At 35.8% G+C, this 21010-nt stretch overlaps 1 protein-coding gene across 1 annotated transcript in view; it reads left to right on the top strand.

Moving 5' to 3' along the window:
- TTLL7 (tubulin tyrosine ligase like 7) overlaps positions 1-17318 on the top strand; it is a gene marked incomplete at both ends in the record, with an annotated part of 50719 nt that extends 33401 nt beyond the window's left edge. The window contains 5 exons of the mRNA XM_080623665.1: positions 2154-2288; positions 4082-4162; positions 9714-9874; positions 14064-14237; positions 17198-17318. Of these exons, the coding sequence (XP_080479791.1) occupies positions 2154-2288; positions 4082-4162; positions 9714-9874; positions 14064-14237; positions 17198-17318 (672 nt within the window). The remainder of the gene's footprint in view (positions 1-2153; positions 2289-4081; positions 4163-9713; positions 9875-14063; positions 14238-17197) is intronic.
- Positions 17319-21010: the final 3692 nt, after the last annotated feature.

The following is a 21010-nucleotide window of genomic DNA, read 5'->3' as shown; positions in this document are numbered from 1 at the left end:
GATTAAACATGTTCAGCTGCTTAGAATTTGTGTGGCTCATTGTAATTTCACAATGTACTTCTGAATCATAAATTTTTTTTCCTTTTGTGACCAGACTGTCATCCTCTTTGGTATCTCCTTCACAGCCCAGGCATTTCTTGTTTTGTGTTTGCATGATGGACCACATATCCACTTATCCCTAGGTAGCATTTGTTGGGATCAGTCCACAGTCTCATTCAGTACTGTACTGTATGCTGGTGCCAGTGTATTTCCATTCATGCTGTGGTGCCTGACCTACATATTTCATCACCCAAATAGTTCACATGGAGATGGGGAAAACAAATTGGAACTTTTAACCCATATTTACAGCCTTTCTATATTGTGGTGAGCTTTGGTTGTGAGAAATCCTTTTGTAATGCTAATTAACTTGCTTCCTAGTGTTTACTGTCTCTAATCATCATTTCTGTCTGGTAGAACGCTCATTGTCTGTTTTGCCTGTGAGATTTTGTCTACATGATTAAAAAGAATCCTTTTAAAATTGTGTGCTGACATCTTGTGAAACACTCCTTAACATGGTTTTCCATCTTTAAAGTCAGCTAATAGAACTGGAAAGACATTAGGATTGTGTCTTCACCACAACGTGTTAAAGGTATTTTTTATCACATTAGCTATCTCAAGTTTAAAAACTACCCTTTTATCATCAAGATGTACTCTGAGAGTTTAATGAGACAGGGCTAATATAGATTTTTCTATTCACATTAACTTTATATCAAATACAAATTACTGAAAGATTAAAACCAGTCTCTTACAATCTGACATTAAAAATGGGCTAGTCACTTAAATTAACATTAGTAAGAAACCATAGTCTCTTTTTCACTGGGAAAGCTCCACCACGGAAATGATCTTGATATGCAGAACAGTATGTTGGGTGATAGAGCTCAGGTCATGCTTCTTAAAATAATGTGAATAAAATTACTTACAGAATGGATAGGAAGCACTCATAATTTAGCACTATATTCTGAATGGAACTCATTATAATTATTTTTGCAACTAAGAATAATATACTATTTATTACTGCTAGAATATATTTAAAATGGATAAACTGTAACTTACTAAGAAGAAATAATTTGTGTGTGATAAAGTATTAGTTTATATATGTTTTGGCCAATAAAATACAGTATATTGCCATTTTTGGAGGCTGCTTAGATCCAAATGTTCTAAAAGTATGGAAACTATGGAATAAGCCATTTACCATTAGAAATTACAGCCACGTTATTATAGGAGTTATAGACAAAGGTGGACTTGGAAATACCTGCTATGTTATTATTTCAACCATGTTATTTTGCATCATATAGTAAAATATTTTGTTATGCTTGAAAATATTTATCACCTACTTAGGCAAAAATATCCCATAGTAAGTATTGTAGGTTCTTACAAAATACAAAGATTTCAAAATGCCTAAAAATTTCATGCTTAAAAAAGTGTAAAATTAAGCCCACTTAATCTTGCAAATGCAAAAGTATGCAAAAGTAAAGAAAGAGGACCAGAACTAGTGCCGAAGACTTAAAGAAGACCCTCAAACCCTCCAGAGATGGTCTTACTTAGACACTGTAGGGGTTCAAGCTGGTGTTGCTATCAAAAGCACTGCTATTTTAAACAGAATCATGGACAATCAAAGACACTGTCAGAACCCCCACTGACCACAGCAGGAGCAAAGTGTCCTTGCTTTTTAATGCTTCCTGAAATCTTGGCGCAATGACACGTAATTGGCAGTTTTTGTTAAATTGTTGCAGTGCAGAACTGAAAGGAAGCTTTTTATGACTAATATTTTTTTTATTATGCTGAATATAAATTCAAAGTCTGCTATCTACATTTCAAATTTATATTTTAAAGGATGGGCATCATAAATATTGAATATATATTTCTTTATTCTGTTTCCAACAAATATTTGAACAGTTTTTCTTTAATTTCTTGACAACTATAAGTAACGGTGATGCATTAATGTACGTGAGGCATACGTGTGTATATTAGTTACGTATTAAATAATGTCGATACACTTTACAAATATATTTTATGTCACCCTATTTAGAATTTATTTTTGTCAAGGAAACACCTTTGTAATGTGATCTAATGACGTGCCTGATTTTTTTCCTCTGCTTCATATTGGTTTTTAGAGTGAGTCTTTGCTGCAACAGAAAACGAAAGAGCAAGAAGTTGCTTTAACAAAAGAAACTCTTCTAATTATCAATGACATGAGAATGAAGTTCCCAGGCAAAACAGATGAAGAATCAGAATTCATTATAGAAGATGTAAGTATCTATAAGTAAGAAAAGAATAACAGGCTGGACACTTATTGTTTAGGCCACTAAAATGAAGGAAAATAGAAAGCTTAATTTATGATTCATGAGCTCCTGTGGCCTTGAAACTTCCAAAACTCAGGACAGTTCAAAAGATTTCAAAAGCTTGGAGCTTTGCATGCTTTCTGACCTTAAAAGAGCAGCACTGAAAGCATTCCTATGTCTTTATAAAATACATGAGAAACCATCAGGAAGGTTAGGAAAATTCAATTTTTCATTGTGGAAAAAGTTCAAACTTTTAAGTAAGCTAAGAAGAATGTTACAATTCGTGTTTCATTTGATATTGTTAGTACACATCTTGACATGTTAACTTCTCTTGCATAGACATACTAGAGAACTTGGAATGGCATGCGGCAAGACATACTGGAAGTTTGGTAGTCATATTTTGGTAGTCACCAGTCACATTCATTTTGGCTCATCTAGTCTGCCATGTTACCCTTTCTTTCATCCTGAGCCTCATAATTTGATACCAAAGCCACATGAAACATTGTCCAATCCAAAGGGCAATTAAAAAGCAGTATCTAATATGAAGACATATAAGCAGAAAATACATGTTACCTAAATTCCTTTTAAATATTTAGTGCAACGAAACTAACAACCACTGGGGAAAGAAATAAATGAAGATAGAAGTTCTTTTCATGGAATCACAGAATCGTTAGGGTTGGAAGGAACCTCTGGAGATCATCTAGTCCAACCCCCCTGCCAAGGCAGGTTTGCTTAGAGCAGTCTAGTAGAAGTATGGAGGTATCTAGTAACTTATATTAACACTTGTATTCTGTTGTGGTGAGCACAGTGTGTTAAAACTAATCTAATCCATTGTCCATCCAGGACACTCTGTGTGCTTTCAAAATGTTGCTTATGCCTCCAGTAATCTGTGCAACTACACCAGAGTGGCGAGGAATTCTCCTGTAGCAATAGTTGATTTGGGTGATTCTGAAAGATAGTATTCATAACTAGGATATTGAGTTTCTCATCCTAGAAACAGAAATAAAATGCTTCATTAAATTTTCCCTTTCAGACGTGTGTGTGCATATCTGTACATACGGCAGTGTGTGTGTATGCACTCCATCTAGTGGTGCTTTCTTATGCAATGTTAGCATGGTTATAAATACACTATACTATTACAGAATTCTTTTATAAATTCTTCTGGCCTCAACCAGTTTCTGATGGGAAATAATATTTCATAATGAAAGGAAAAAATCATAATAGTTGTCAGTTAGAACTTGTCATAGTCTGGAATAGAATAGAAAGATAAAATAAAATAAAAATAAAAATGTAAGTTTACAGCTTAAGCTATTTTGGTAGCACTTAGACATCATAAAAGCAGCATATTGCAGTTAATGTGTGATCATTTATAGAAAGGATGTTTTCAAAGGATGTCTAATATCCTTTATGCAGCAAACCCCCTCACTATTAACTAGATTAACAGTTATTGAACTTATTGCTGTGGTCAAGGAAATGTTGAGTCACTCAAGACAAGATTTTTACCTGCTTTATAGTGTATGAATGTTAGAATCAGGTGGAAAAGAGGGTAGGATTAAACTGAAAGATTGCACACATCTGTGCAAATGTTCGCCCATGTAAATTTGCAAATATTTTTCTGTTTCTTTTAGGGAAAAATTATTTTCACAGAGGTCTTTTAGATGCTCACACTTTTTAGCATTAGCAATGCTCATGAATGAAATGCCAGATTTCAGTTGGTTTTATGTGTTTTTCTTTTATCTTGCATTTTGCAATGACTACAGATCATGGATAACTGGAAGTATCACAAAACAAAAGTGGCATCCTATTGGTTGATAAAACTGGATTCTGTAAAACAACGAAAAGTAAGTGACCTATATTTCATTTTCTGAAGATCATCTGAAGCAGGAACGTACCCGTATTTCTACTGGTGTTTAGCAGGAGCTGGGTGTGACTTGAGATACTAAAATACTGGCTATTAATACTAACATATATATGAATTAATTCCATTGCAGGAAATTATGTTGCTCCATATTTAGATAAGCATAATTATCCTGGAATGTAATTTCAAAAACAATTCCTTAGAAGATTAGTCTCTTGAAAGAAAAGCAAACAAATAAATGATTAGTGCTTAAATGCCTGATTTTGCAAATGTTCTTAGAAGTGTATAGATTCAGAAGATTTGATTGGTAAGGGATGAACCATTCAGCAGTTTCAGACCAGGTGTATTAAAACTTCATTAGACTTAGTGATACCTTACTTGGTTATTTAAATCTCTGACCTACAGTATTACGAAGATCATGTTAAGAAAAAAACAGACCTTCCAAGCAAAGATTATTGACATTGTTATAATGTTCAACTGGTTTAGTCTTGCAAAGGACTAATTATATTTGTTTATCATTTGCTATCTAGGAGCTACTGTTGTGCATAGCATCTAAGGAGTTTTTAATCTGTTTAAAAGCTGACTTACTCTGGTATGTCAGTCATATCTGTATGTCATCTGTCAGCCAAAATAATCTTCCCCAGTGTAATATCTGTTTTCCTTAATATAGCAGAAATTATATCTATTAGTAATACTTTGGTGCCCCTAAAGCAGTATTTTGGGTCTTTCTCTGCCTCAGTCACTGACACATTATGTGGATTAGCATATCAGGCCCAGGCATATAATCTCAGTTTCACAATCTATTTTTATAGACCATAAAAGAAAGAGACAATCAAAATCCTGTATACATGATAAATATTAAAAATGGAAAAGGTTGGTAGATTGTTATAGAAGAACAGAAGAACTATTTCAGATCCTCATCTCAAATTACTTTTCATAAAATCAGCAGTATGATCCTCAGTCTTTCAAATTGTATTTTATTGAATATTTCATTAAATGCTTATATTTTCGTACTGGACAGAGAAAATGTTCATTCAGTGTGATGTCATCAGATAGAATTATATTTGACTATTCAATTGAAGTTCAGATATTAAATGGAGTATGTGTCCACACAGCTTTATAAAACTAAATTACACATGACAAACTGAAGAACTTGGAAATGTAGGAGGATATAGTTTAATCAAAATTCTTCTTAAACCATGTCAAATGGCAGCACAGCTCTATAATTTAGCAGAATTATTTCTTCTGCCATTGACAGGAATCAGTATAGCAGCCATCTCCATTGGCTGGAATTGTGTCATTTTTTGTTTGATGTCTACAGTTATTCTACTGAATAGTCCTTTGCTTAAAGTGATCTCATTTCATTTAATTACAGGAAAGAGTGCTGTTACTCCAATATACATGTGCATAGGTCTTTTCTATTGTGTGCATTTGGCAGTTTTAGCCTTTAGCCCCAAACCAGAGAGACTTTTAGTGGGGCTAGTAGAAAATGATATCGAGAAAGAGCTGCTAGGAGGGAGGAACAGATAAGTACGTACATACATACATGCATAATAGGGCCCAAAATTCACACTGCTGTCACACTGGAGATGTCATTTTCTCAGCAGGAATCTTTGGGACAGTTGGAATTGGTGGGGGACAGGGACATGTTGCTGGAATTGCTCGCTTTAATCTATGATGTCACAAGCATGGAAAGAAGTCACCAGATTGGGCCCACCATTGCAACTGAGATACGGGGCTTTCACACAAGACTGGTTAAGGTGTCTTTTTCAACCCTTCCCCATAAGTCATAACTTTGGGAAGGAGTTGCCACAGGGAGAGTGATAAATTTGCTCTTTGAGGGACTGAGACTTTTTACTACACATTCTTCAACTTCTTTTCCTGAGCTCCTTTTGGGCATCTGCCTTAATTTACCTGTGTCTGTCTGGTTTTGGTTTTGTTTGCTTACTTTGTTTTGGCATTTTGATTTTGTTTTGGTTTTCTTTTCTTGGGTTTTTTGTTTATTTGTTTGTTTTTCCAATCTATTCAGAATTTTTTCATTTAAGCATTATTTCAGAAAGCCAACAATAAGGGTTAGTTCTGTCCCCTATATGACTGACAATCCAAGGGCACATGTACAAAGTCAGGATGATACAAGTTGATATGCCAGATTGTTATTAGCAAAAACTGCACAATTAGAAATGTGGATTTCTTTGCTTTTCCTGTAAGGACATCTTTTACAACTTAGGAGACTTATAATTCCTGAAAGCATTAGTGCGCCCTTCATCTTTGCTTGCACTGGAAATGATTTGCCTTTATTTTTTTAAACTGCTTTTAACCTCAATCCCTTCAAGCAATCACATAGTTATTCTTAGAAAGGTAGTTTATAAAAATGGATTAACTTTGACAATGACATTGCAGCTGAGGACTGCCAAATGTGTAAGCTTTTGTTGATTTGAAAGAAGTATGTTTTATATTCCAATGAGGTGGGTAAAGGAGAAGTGAGCTCAAGGTGGAGAATATTTATGCAAGTAAAGAATCTGTCTCAAAGGTACCTTCTGCAACTTTGAGAAATATAAACCAGAAACTCAGTCCCCTTTACTATACTTACGAGGAAATTCTAACACACAAGAAGAAAATACCTGCGCAATGTACTAGATTTCACAATGTTCATCCCTGACAGCTATATTTGCTTAACAGTTATTCAACACGATGTAGAAAAATTTAACTTCTGCTCATATTCTTAGTGTGTAATATTCTGTCATTACAGCAGAGCTACAGAAGGCATTTAGAAGCAAGTTGAGAGTAAACTGGTGCTAAAGTGAAATTTAGTCTCCCAAGACTTACAGGAAAGAGAGACTTGCATGGGAGGAGCTGAGACTGCTTCATGTTACATCACTTTACGTAATTTCTTTAAAAGTGTTTTGATGGTTACCAGAGGGTTTTGAATATGCTCTTTCATAACATCTTGTTCTGTTACACCTAGATAATTGGTTATGTTAAAGTAAATGATGTAAATTAAACAGAAAGATGAAGGCAAGCTAGGGAAATTAACTTTGAAAAACGAGGATGTAGGTTTCATGAAGTTCCAGCTCAAGATGCCTTGTCTCTTTTCTTAAATGGATGTGACTGAGGCCATAGTTGCAAATTAAGAACAATTAACTGAGATACTTTTCCCCTCTGGCATATTGGCAATATCAACACAGTAAAAACAAGAAAGTTGGTTTGGTTTTTTTCTTTCCCAGAGTACCTTGCAGTCTTCAGCTTGCTTTAAGATGCAAGGTTCAGTTCTTAGTTTTCTTCAATTCCAGGTGCTAAAGTAAAAGAAAAAAACTCTACATTGGCATCATAGTCCTTAGTTCACGTCTTTTGGACTACTGAGAGAATCTATGTGGGGTGGAATTGTTCTGTTTTACACACACAGATAAATTACCATCAGTCAGTGTAACATTGCGAAGGAATATGTAGTTGATCCCTTACGTAATTTAGGGACTCGATTCAAATGGATGTATACAATCACAGCTGGCCTTTTGTGTGGGGAAAGCCTTAATTAGGCAAGACACAGTGAAAAGAATGCTTGGGAAGTATTAAGATAGTAGACTAATGCTGCTTAGGGAATGTCTGAAAATCTGGGCCCATTCCACTGCTCCATGGAGCAGTTCAAAACCTGGGCTTAGCTCCTGCAGTTACTAAACAAGGTCACCATTCTTAGGTTATAATTTACTACTCTCTTTATCTCACTCTGAGAGGAAGAGACCACAGGTGTGGTTTTTAACATGTTGGACACCTGCATTCATAAAGATTCTCAGCAGAGAGAATACAGTGCACTGTACTTGCATTGGGTTTTTATGCGTATGGAATTAGTGCAAGACCTGTGCATGCAGACTACTCCTACGTCTTCAAAAAGAGGTTGTCATTATCACATATCTATAGATTTTCTGCCCATTAAGCATTACTCTTTTACTATGTAGCTTCATTGTGCTATTGCAAGCATTTTGTTTATCTGTGCTTTGTTTCCTTCATCATGTGTAATCAGACTATTTATAAACAACAGTTTGTTTTCCGGGACCAAAAACTGCAGTTCTTTACCATGTTTCCATACTTTGCTGTTCTACTAAATTTCATTCACCTTTTGAGTGTCAGATGTTTCACTATGTGAATCAGTTTGTCATACAGATCTCAAAGTTTCCTGGGGAAGTATTACGCCTTTTGATTTGCAACATCTTATACCAAATAAAGAATACATCCATCGGTTCACCACCCACTTGAGTCTGCTTTGCAAAAGGGGCAATAAGAATGTCTCTATAAGAAATCATGGTGATTTAACTGACTTTTTTGTTAGCAGGTTACATGCACCATAAACTTTTTTTAGGATAGATTTTACACTGTTCAGAGTGCCAGTGTGGAGCCTAAATGCTACTTTGGTCACAAAACTATTCCCAGTCTTATTGATAGTATCTAACTAGACAGAAGCCAAGACACTCTGGAACTTGTTTCTTTTCAGTGATTATGGAGGGAACCTAGAGGCCTGACTTAACAGAATGTACAGATGTTTAAAAGCAGGCAAGACAAATCCCACCTTCTGTGTCCCAGTTCAACGGGATGTGCAAAGGTGTATCCAAGAGGACTACAATGAGTTGGATGTGCAACTACCTTGTAAGCATGTGTGTGCACTGAGTAGCTAAGACTTACTGTGTAGACCGCTCAGTGCTATACTGAATGCAGCTTAGCATTTTCTTCACCCACATCTTTACACACTTGCATTTAAATGTAGTCTGTATATCATAAATTTGTTGCATTTCTATAAAAATAGCTATTTTAAAAATCTTGCTGGTTGTTTTCTTATTACTTATTTCACTACACAGTTTCCTGCATGAAAGCTAAACTAAAATGGCTTCATCTAGGGTAACACTGAGCTTAAACAGACATTAAACTAAGAGCAATTTGTAGCTTTTCAGAACATTTTAGTTCTTTATAAAATAGATGATATTTTAAAAGCAACTGGGGAAAAAGATATAATCTTCAAATAGATAATATTTGGATTGTTAATTATGTTGCTTCTTTTTAAACGTTTTGTTATTTAAATGAATTAGTGTTGAACTGACTGAAAAAAATTGAAATGAACTTTAAGGAAAAAAAAAAATTTCCTTGGCTTTGCAAAATGTTATTGACAGAAAAGCATATCATAAAAGTTTGCTGATGAATGCACAGAAATGAACAGACATCTGTGGGAATTTATAGCTATGCAGTCATCTGTGCGTGTGTGTTTGTGTGTATGTATGTGTGCAGTGAATCAGCAAACAGTTTGGTTTAGGTTTATAGATTAGTTTTATATGATTATTTATATATTATATTATATATATATTATATTATAATATATATATTATATTTATATATTTTATATATATAAAAATATATATTATATTATATATATAATATATATATATTATTTATATATGATTATTTTATATGATTATTATATATTTTTATATGATAGTTTTATATGGTTTTGCAATATGCCTTTGCTTTGATTTGGTTGGAATACTCTTTCCTAGATTTTGGATATAGTCAAGACAAGTGTTCGTGCAGTTCTACAGCATGTCTGGAAGGCTCCAGACATTGAAAATTTACATCTGTACCGTCTTTTTAACCGTGTATTTAATCGCTTACTTTGGAGCCATGGTCAAGGTCTGTGGAACTGTTTCTGTAATTCAGGGTAAGCCTGTTTTTTTTTATCTTAGTCTTCTTCATAACTTCACAATTACAATCCATGCTGCATAGTTTTTTGCTCATTTTCATTCAAGAGAATGCAGTAATATATTGAACTTGTTTTAAAACCATCTAGAGATATAGTAGAATTAGAAATCTGTTAATCTAGGCCAGCATTTCAGTAATGGAATCAGCCATTTAGTAATGTATTTACAAATATAATAATCTAAGCAAAAAAAAAAATCTCATTTTCAAAATGTCTGAGCTTTAGGTCAACTCTTTCATAGGATGGTGCACAATCTTGATGCCAGTCCACTCTAAATGTCAAATGTGGACTTACCATCAACATAAATTACTGTGATATTTATCTGAGCTTTACAAAGGAAAAATTCAGTCACAAGTGCAGCTGACATCTCATGCCAAATGCAGTGTCAGTTCTCTGATTTACCAAGGATGAGTTTGAATTACTGTGCTTGATTATACTGACTGTTTTCCACACTGGTGGGAATTTAAATATGCAGAGAACAGGAAATGTCCACACCGAGGTAAGCAGGAGGTTTTGATTTGGGTAGCAAATACAAGTTTTTTATGGGGAAGAAAAGATTATGCCATATATTGAAAGTTCAGTATTCTACACTTCAAAATCTACGTTCCTGAAATCAAAGGCATTCAGGTAAGGATAGGTTTGGAGGACCAGATCATAGGTATAAAATAGTCTCCCCGCCCTGATTTATTCATAAAACAAGAATACAAATGTTTAACTATTAAATATATTGAATACAAAAAGACATTCTTATTTAAGTATATTGAATGTATAAAGAATGGGAGGGGGTTTGATTAGCTTGCATAACAAACAACAGTATGCTGGTGGATATTGTATGTACAAAGGAATTAGGTCAGTATGTCCTTTGTACAGAATGCACATAATGCACTTGTTAGCTGTTTCCCAACAAAATGGGTAACAAGAAGAAGAAGGATCTAAGGGTATGCAAAAGGTCATGAGGTTTTGGGGCTTTTTTTACCATTATCTTCTGCTTGCTGAAGGCTTCTTGTGCAAGCCATTAGGAGTCTTTACACTTTTTTTTTTTTTTTTTCCCACCAAGATGGGCCATGGGAACATGTAGATAATAGCCTTAAGGTTTGTTACAGGTAGGTATTGGCACCAACACTGCACACTCCAAAAGTTAAAGTAGGCTGAGAAAAGGTTTCCATGTTTCCAAACCAAAACTTTTTTTTGGTATAGTCCTCAGTAGCTGTAGGATTCCTTCTTCATGCCAGCAGAGGTGTGTGAAGTCTTGGGTCCAAGCTCCATTTTTGTTGCAATAAAATATTATAATTACCTTTCCTTTTAATAATGCGGTTACTATTTTGAATTTACTTTTAGTGTGCAAATCTTCTAATATGCATGAAAACTTTTAGCTTTTTTTTTTTCTCTACAGAAAATGATTTTCCTTTGAACAACTCTGCTGCTCACTTGGCTTAGGAGAAGAGTCTTTGAGCCAGCATAAGAGTTCAATGAAGAGTAGGATATCTCATCTAGCATTATTTCATTCATGCAGAACAAGACAGCTGATTCCAAAGTGGAGTCAGCTTTGCATTCTTTTCTATGTGAAAGTTTCTAAAAATACTATAAAAGTAATATCCAAATGTCCAGTATGTGTAGAGATCACTCTGCATGTAATACACTTATTACAGAACTCACAGAGGAAACCAGAAAGGCTGTTTGTACTTTCCCAGTACGTTATTTACTCTGCTACAAGCATCCTTCTTGCTGTGTAATCCACAACAAAGAATTTAGGACAGGATCTCTGTAGCAGAAAGGCCAACTTCTCATCACTCTTCCCTAGAGGTCCTTGCACCATTTTAAAGAACAGATTGGAATAAACATAGGACATGTGTAGAATTTGGGAAAACATGTAGGGTAGGGGTATTAATGTGCTAGTTCATAAACAACACGAGTATATGAAAATTTATTGAAAAGTATAGTACTTAGACTATTCGTAAGATTTATGTTTTGGGAGAAAAGCAGAGCTGATAGCCTTAAGGTTTCTTCTTCTGGTTAGATCTCTTCTAGGCATGTGCTATTTTAGAAAGAAGAATGAATAAAGAAACAAAGAAAACCTCAGAGAGCTACATTTGATTTACTGTATAATAAACAAAATTAATAAGTGAAACCTGGTATAACCAGTTGAGTTCAGATGGCTATAAAAAGAATAACACATTATTGACAATATTGCACAATTAAGCATAATACTCTTCTATGGATCTGGGAAGGAGTCCATGATTTCTTACTAATGTATGGGAAACTAAACCTAGAGCATAACAAATTAAGTTTCCTTAGGTAACAGTACTCTGATCCCTGTTGACTGCAGTATAATGGAGTATGAACTGAATCTGTGTAGCACATGGAGGAGATTCCACAGGCACATTTATATGAAAGTTCATTAAATTCACATATATAGTTCTAAATCTCCATTTTTGTTGTTAGGCTAACTCTATACCACTATGTTCATAATTGACTATAGTTAGAGCATGCCACATTATTCTTCACTGATAAAATCCCTCCTAGCAGTGGGAAAGTGATCACAGACCTCACAGCCCAGAACTGAAAGAATTTATCCAGAGAGTTTCTTCTATAGGATTTTTGAGATTTATGGATTGAATTAGAATATAATTATGTGTAGCACTATGAATGACTGTAATACTCAGAACTTCATCTTGCTGCTTTCTACAAACCATCACATGATTTTGTAAGGAAAGAACGAAGACAATAGATTAATTTTCATGTAAAAATACAAGTGGAAAGCTCCCAGACAGGAAACAATATTGAGAAAAGTATGTTGAAGAAAATACTAGCTCTTCAACTAGTAGAATTGTTCTGCTTTTGATATTGAAACAGTTTTGGTGTCTTATAAACACCACTTCTTAAGCAATTCATTAGATGGATAATAATTAAGGAGAAATGCTTGCATCACTTGAAAAGGATGTGTGCAGTGAAAATTCTATCAGACTGAACAGTTTCAGCTAGAAAATATCATTTAGACTGAGGAGCCAGGCTGTAAAGTCAGTTAGCTGTACATACAGCTTATCTTTTAGTCACTGATGTTTATAGTTCAGTCCTAATACAGCATAATATTAAAAATCTCTGTAGGCAGAAGTAAGCTTGCTGGTTCTTTGATTTTGTTTTAAGGACAAACTTCCTATACCAGGTTAGTGAAATCTACTGCTGATCTCAGTGGACAAGGCTAAATCATCCTGGATGCTATGTTGAAGCCAGATGCAGCAAATTTTCCTCAGTCTGTGAAATGCTTCTTTAATAAACAAAACCCCCCCTCAAGCTTACAAACCATCTGTGCTACTGGATAATGATTTGACCAAAAAAGTCTTCATAGTGACCGTGCTGCCCCTGAAACGGATGTAATGATCTGTAATCTGGTTGGAATTTGCCACAGCGGGGTGTTGAGGTGTATGCAAAGAGTTATTGTAATCTTCTGTGGTAAAACATACCCCGTTTATGTTGGTATGGTAGGGTTTTGGGCTTTTTTGGAAAGAGATGTGGCTTTTTAAGGAAACAAAAAGGGTGATGGTCTGTATGTCAAAAAGGCATGCTGCTTTAGATACACTCTGCAAGTTCCACTTAATTTTAGAAGACCAACCCCGTGTGACCAGATGGGAGAAGTAGTTATTTGAATGACTAAACGGAGAAACTCTCCACATATGTTTATTTGATAAGGAAGCAGAGCACATACTAATCACCTGTAAATTACTACTATTATGCTGTGTAGACGTTTAGAAATAATTTATTACTGTTATAATTCCTTTAATATGATGTCACATTTGCACTCAGGTGGTAGCCTGTTAAAAATAGTAAGTAGCTTTTGTTATTTCTGTTGTAAGATACATACAAGATTATGTGACAATAAATCTTTATGTGCTAAACCTACGTAATGGCCCTATAAATGCTTTAGGGAAAAACCATGTGAGAAATGGCTGTGAGCATTTCACATATGAAGATTAACTTCTTAATTTGTGTTTTGGACTCTGCATCTGCCAGCATTTGTGTTAAATAGTATAGACCTTTCCTGTAAACAGCCAAGGTCATGCTTTTTCTCTTGTTAAATCTGATATAAAGCAGTAAAGCTCCCAGGCTGCAATTTGTTAGAGAAAACATGAACTCTTGCCTTTTTCCGTAACAGGAACTCTTGGGAAACCATATTGAGTAAAAGCACAGAGGTGGTGACTCCTGTGCAACTCCAGTGTTGCCAACGAATAGTACAGCTTTGTAAACACTGCCTGCTGGTGGTTTACAAATATTCATCAGACTCAAGAGGATCTCCAACTGGGAATAGCCTCCACTGGGATGATAGAAGGTATAAATTTTAATATTCTCTTACTAAATTATAAAGGATAATATCGGAACAGGTTTTAGTCTATGTTGCTACCACTACCCTTCTCTTTAAGCCTCGTTCCCTATGTATTAAAAAAAAGGCAACTCCCCCAATATTTCCCTTGATCCTGAGTGTCTATCATTCTAATCTCTCCAGCCCACTCTAGAAGTGCTGCTAGAAGAAGACTTGATATACACATTTTGTATAAAACTACACGTATTAAAGTCTTGCCTACTGCCTACGTAGCTGCAGCAAAGGCTTTCCATACACTGAACTGAAAATTTCCTTTCTTCCCCTTCTCAGATCCCTCAATGTCACTGATTCCAGATTTGCATTTGCATAGAGGTATCCTAACAGGTGTGATACTTCTGGCTTCATATTCGCAGTGGGATGCTATAGGGGTGCAGCTCCAGCCAAGGGTCAGGTAAGTGCCATCTGATTTACTGTATTGCATAGTTTTGCAAAGTTGATTTCTAAAACCTACAGACTGAAAGTTTTATTATTTCATCTTACAGAGCATAAATATATTTTCAAACCTTGCAAAACAGCACCATATAGTAAAAAATTATTTGGCACTTACCTGATTCTCCATTGGCTGGTTTAGTTCTCCAACCAGGTACAATAGGGATTACTGAAAATGCTCCAGCTGTGGGAGTCAACGGTCTGCAATTTAACAGTCATAGCTGGAGAATTAAATGTAAGCTTCAAATTACGTAGGTTCCAAATTCTATCCATAAAGGCAATTTGAATTATTATGTATATAAACTTACAAATGCTTTGTTTATATAAAACATCTTACAGACATTATTTCATAGAAAAGCTTTAGGAGTTTAATAGTACATGAAAAGCAAACCTTTGATATATTATCTGTTAAACTTATTTTATGATTTAATTGCTTACTTGCTATATCTCAGACTAGTTATTTGATACACTGAACACATTTGTTATTGTCATATGGATCTCAAGGCACTCTTATAAAATTTAAAACCAACCAGAAACTGAATTTGTTTGGTCTCAGCAAAAATAGAAGTAAGCTAGCCACAAAACAAATCATATTCAATATTAACATCAACTGAGCTATAGCAGGAGTGTGGTAAAGTAATTTGGATAAGCTAAGACTAGAAAATCTTCAACGTTGAAGTTTTTATTGCTTTTACTGTTAATACTACAGAAAATTTTTCATCATGACCAACCACAAACTATTCAAACAGATCGGATTACACTAATGTACTGCAGCTAACAGGTTTGCATTTGGGAAGTGGTGAATGGGATGGTCCAACAGAACTTTCTCATGTTCAGTTTCTGTGTTTCTTTGGATGCTGAATGGAAGTTTATTCATAAATTTCACAGGCTACAGGAATCTAAGCCCTCTCTCTCTTAGTATCAGTATGTCTTCAGCAACGGAGTATCATGATAATTCTGATTGATTAAAATATCTCCACAAATGTTACATATATAGTATGGATACAGCAATATACTGGTTAACCATGATATTCTGAATTTGTAAAAAGAAAGACAAATATGGAAATAAATGCTTTTTCTCATTATGCCCCGCAACTGTAAGGTAATGAACTATTTTTCTAGGAAGGGAAGAGCCACAATACAATTTCACTTCTCATCTAGTTTTCTGTTTTTAAATGATGTAAGAATCTGACCTACTAATAATAGTTTACTCTCTGTAAAATTGTATGAAGTGCAAGAAAAGATCAGAATATATATTAATGTACAAGAAGTCTTTTTCCAAGACTTTATAAATCTAATTTGAAGAACTTTATTTTTTTCTGAGCACAAACCATTTTTTTTTTTTTTTTGTTTCTGTTAGAATCATAGAATAGTTAGGGTCGGAAAGGACCCTAAGATCATCTAGTTCCAACCCCCCTGCCATGGGCAGGGACACCTCCCACTAAACCATGCCACCCAAGGCTCTGTCCAACCTGGCCTAGAACACCACCAGGGATGGAGCATGTTTATAAAACAAATGTTTGAAACTAAAGCTTTCAATGATACCTTGTAAGTATCAAGTAGATATATGCAAATAGATACCTCTTTAGCTGGGAAAATTTATTTGTACGGGGAGAAAGATAATAAAACCAACCACACTAGAATGACGCAAAAAAAAGTTAAGCAATAATTTATACAATATGTTGTGTTAATCCTTCCTAACATTGACGTATTTCATTACAAAATGGTGATTTAATGTGGATGTTATTTTTGCACACTTACTATGCTCATTTAATGACTTTGACATTAACTATTACTCCTGTCACTAGGAAATGATAGATTTAAGAATGAATATGATAAATTACTGTTTGTAATTAATAAAAAAAAAAGAGAGGTGATGCAGTTGCCTGAATTTAAAAGGTAAGCAGTCACTGATGTGACCTACTACATTGCAGCATTGTTGTTCTTTGTGTTAAAGCAGTGATGATAGTGTGTCTACTTTTAGGTAATTAGAGCTGGGAAACAAAGCTGAAAAAATTTGGTTTTTTCCCTAATCAGCTTTTTTTTACAACTGAACTTTTTATAAGCTGGTTAACATCAACTGGAGTTTTTACCCAGTTTAAAGTAAACAAATAGTACTGTAATATCAGGCAACAATAGCTGAAGTATTAATTTTTGGAAGTAGTGTTACACAAAATACCATTGTTTGTTTACCCACTTGCTTTAAACAGGAAGGACTGGAAAGATTTTAATCCTCATACAACATCTTGAAATTTCGCTAAGAGTTTCTTTGAATTTAGGTCTGTTTCCCGAGTTAGCGACTGTATTTATTATTTATTTATTGTATATAATTATATATACAGTATATGTATATAAATATTTATTGTATGTAATTTCTTGCATATGATGATTATAAGGTATGATACATGAAAAACTAATTCTTTTGCTCTTGAATGTCACTTTGCCAGTAAACTCTGCTATGTTTTTCATATCCTTTCTAGGTGTTTATTACCAGGACCTTCACTGTTCATCATGAAATCATCCTCGTCCAACATTAGCTGCAGTTCATCTGGAATGTCTCGCCCTAGCATTTTGTTCGCACACAGATACAGTCACCTGTGAAGCAAAAGGAAAGTTGCTGTTCTTTGTAAATAATGGCACTCCTTTTTATTTTTTTTACTTTCTTTTTCCTTTCAAATTCAAATTTGTGATGGAACTAAATATAAGCACTGTTACATGCTTACTACCATATTATGATAACATTTAGCTGAAACCTACTGTAAAAGCATAGCTTTCCTGGAAAGATAATAAACCTCGTTAAGTTGTTTACACACATATGTGAATGTCTAGATCTTGCTAAGTTTATAAGTAATTCCTTCCTACTAGAAATGTTATTTTTGCTGCAGAATATATAAAATAGAGTTGAATATTATAGTGTTATTTTGTAAGTACAAGACATTGACTTGAATATTATTTATTGTAAAGCATAATATTTGTTGTCTCAAATGTAACTGATCCTTTAACAAGGCAAATGATTAAAAATGTAGTAGAACAGTAAAACTGTAACAATCAGTGAAAATAATCTGCTAATTTCTTGGACATGTTTAAAATAATCCCCAAAACTCTGTAAACCAAACTTAAAGCAGACATCTTTTTATTTCTCCTCTGAAATTACAAAATCTATTTAATGCTGCTGTTTTTTTGTAAGGGACCTGGTATAGTATGTTTTAGCCAAAGTGAAGGCATCTAGTACAGAAACAGAAAAAAATATCAGTTTAGGCATTCAGTTTCTAATTGGATTCTTGTAATAGAATGGAAGCCAGTGTTTGTTACCAGGTTTTCATTCACATTGCCTATGTCCTGTGCCTTTAAGTTTCCTTTGGGAGCAAGAAGTCATGTTCAACTTGCACAAGCATGCATAGTTCATAGTTTTTCTGTTTTACTGCACAAATGGTAAAGCAGACACTTTTAGGAAATACTGCAGCTATAATATGTATTTCAACCTTAAACTTATTGGTTTGTTGTAGTTTTTGGCATACAATTCAGTACATACTGTAGAATGTATCCTTGCAATGGACAGTATTTTCTAGATTTCTGACACCTTTACATGCTGGAAATCTAATTCATTAGAAAGTCTCACTCAGATTCAGCGTCCTGGGCCTGGCTGAAAGGCACAAAAAGAAAACGAGCCAGAGCAGGAAACTAGTATTTGCTCTAACAGGATTTGTAACTGAAAACATCATTCAGGTTTTGCTACGTACAGCAATTCATCCCACTCAACATTATGCCATGAGCCTTATTCACTATAGAAATAATTATTAAAAAAAATCAGTTAAACTAGATTTAAAAATGGATTAAGTTTTTTAACTGAGTAAAGAACAGAGTAGTTATTATTTACCAAAGACTTGTTTACTTACCAATCATGTAACCCTGAAACATGTTTATAAATTACCAATATATTTCAGGTATCCTCAGGAGCAAGTATGTTAGAGGTTTTTGATATCCAGAGATTTAAGACAAATTTAAGGGACTTGAGATGTGAGACTGAAGTTGTCTGGAAAAGATTATTTTAAACTTTAGTCATTGCATATATAAAACTGGGAATTTGGGTGAGATTTTTGATGCCTGTGCTGTAGTGCCTCAGCTCTAGAACTGCAGGATATATGATAATGAAACTATTTGTAAACAATTAAAAAAACCTTTTGAGATTAGCCAGATATAAGCAGTCTTATGGTCTGGTAAAGTCTTCTTCATTTTTGTGGTAATACTGGTTTAGTAGTATAGTACGTTCACAATAATTGTATATCTCTTTTGGTCCATACAGTGACCACTGATAAAGCATACTATGGTTATCTGTAAGACCTAATAAAAGCTGTAAATTCTCTCTTCTTGGGAGAGACACTCACTGCATTCTGCTTTTGGCCACAAGCATAAACCCAGCTTCCAGTTTAGCTAGTCAGACTCAAACAAGAGCCTTAGGAGAGTAAGTTCACATGCTTTCCCCCCGCCTCCCCCATAAATTACATTATGATCTCTGTTCTCAGAAGCCAGTGCAGGGACAGTCAGTCTGCATAGAATACTCTGCCAGCAGAAAGAGGGCTACTACCCACACCTACGTGTATGGACAGATCTAGAAAAGAAAAAATACATTTAGTATGTACAAAATTGGACCAGATGGTTGGTTTGCATCTGACATTACTTACTCTATTCATATTTCTGATAACCTTTCCTAAAGTGGTACTGTGTTCCTAATAATGTGTGAATCAATACTTCCAATAAATGTAATGATACACTTTCCTGCCAGTTCCTCAGAACCGGTGTGTATGGTCTGTGGGTCAATGATGGGCTGCACCTACAGTCCTGCTCTGGGTAGTGCTGCTCCTTCTGCAAACCAGCAACATTTCCTTTATGCTACTAAATGGGCCTTTGGATAATAATTACCTCTGGCCTTGGCCTGTTGCAGGCACCGGTGCGTCTGAACCTTCACCCGGAGCAGCAGCAGATCTGCTGCCCCTTAATCATGGAGGTGAAACGAGCTTGCTCAATGCCTTCCATGGTGCAGCAGGACCTCAGGTGTATTTCCGAGTTGTACCAGAGCCTCAATTAGAAGGAAAAGAACACCAATGCATGTGTAGCGATCAACCTGTGGTAAAAAACTTAAGGAACGAACAAAATCCAGTTGGGGATCTGGTAACGGTGCAAGACAGGCTTAGTAACTGCACAGACCCACACCGCTGACCCGCCGGTAGCTGCCCGGCAGCGTTATGGCCGCGCGCCACCGCCTCACAGCGCCTCGCGGGTGCCTGTGGCGCAAGCGGCGCCACGTGCGCTCGCAGCTCGATCCCGGCGTTGGGCGGGAGGCGCCGCGAGGAAACGCACCTTACCTCGCGGCGCCTGAGGGGGAGCGCGGCATCGCGTTCTATGAACAGCCCCATCTCCAGAGCCCTGCACGGCCGCGTTACCCTAACTGCTGGGCTGGGAGAGCGGCTTTCCTGCCGCCCGCTGGCGGGAGCGGTGTGCGGCAGCCTCCTCAGAGCTCGGAGTCCGGTGGCCTTCCGGCCCGGAGGCGGTGGCAGGTAGGGGGCAGCTGAGGCGGCGGGAGAGCTTCACTGGTGAGGTGGTGGCTGTGGGTAACCATAATCACCATCAAAAATGCCTGTCCCCCACGTTTGTTGTCTTGAACTCACGTTGGTAGCGGTGCGGTTACCTTAGGCTCCTGTGTGGAGTTGTTTGGAAGGGGCCCACTCTGGCAGGGGCATCGCTGGTTCAGTAGTCTGTGCCCTGCTTCTCGCACCGCGCTAGTGTGAAGACAGGATGAGCAGCTGTGGGATGGACTCTGAAAGGCCAGTTACGAAACCTCACAAAGACTTTAACGCTTTGTCTGTGGTCCAACGAGCAAGGAAAATATGGGTTTGAAAGAATTGATGTGACAAAGTAATGTTAAAGGAAGCATTACTTAAAATACCTCATAAGGATACCCATTTGATAGACCTCAGCCTTGGGTTAATGTCCTGTCCAGGAAGGAATATCTTGTGCTTGTTATGGGGAAATTAGTTTCTAGTTGTTGATTGTCTATACAGGAAAGTAAACAAATTCATAAGTTTTTAAAATTACATCTGTATGGTTCTTTAGCTGGGCTAGGAGTTCAAGATACTTTAAACCCGGAAGTTCACAGTTTTTTGATTTTCCCTGTGTATTCAAGTGAAAAGGCTGAATTGCATTGACACGTATAACATCTAATTTAGGTGTTAGCAAATGTGCATATTTGCAAGTTAGCTTTGCATGCAGTGTTAAAAGTCACCTCGAAGCATTTA

Source organism: Psittacula echo (genome assembly GCF_963264785.1).
Source record: "Psittacula echo genome assembly, chromosome: 7".
Taxonomy (NCBI): Eukaryota; Metazoa; Chordata; class Aves; order Psittaciformes; family Psittacidae; genus Psittacula; species Psittacula echo.
This window is presented reverse-complemented; position numbering and strand designations above follow the sequence as displayed.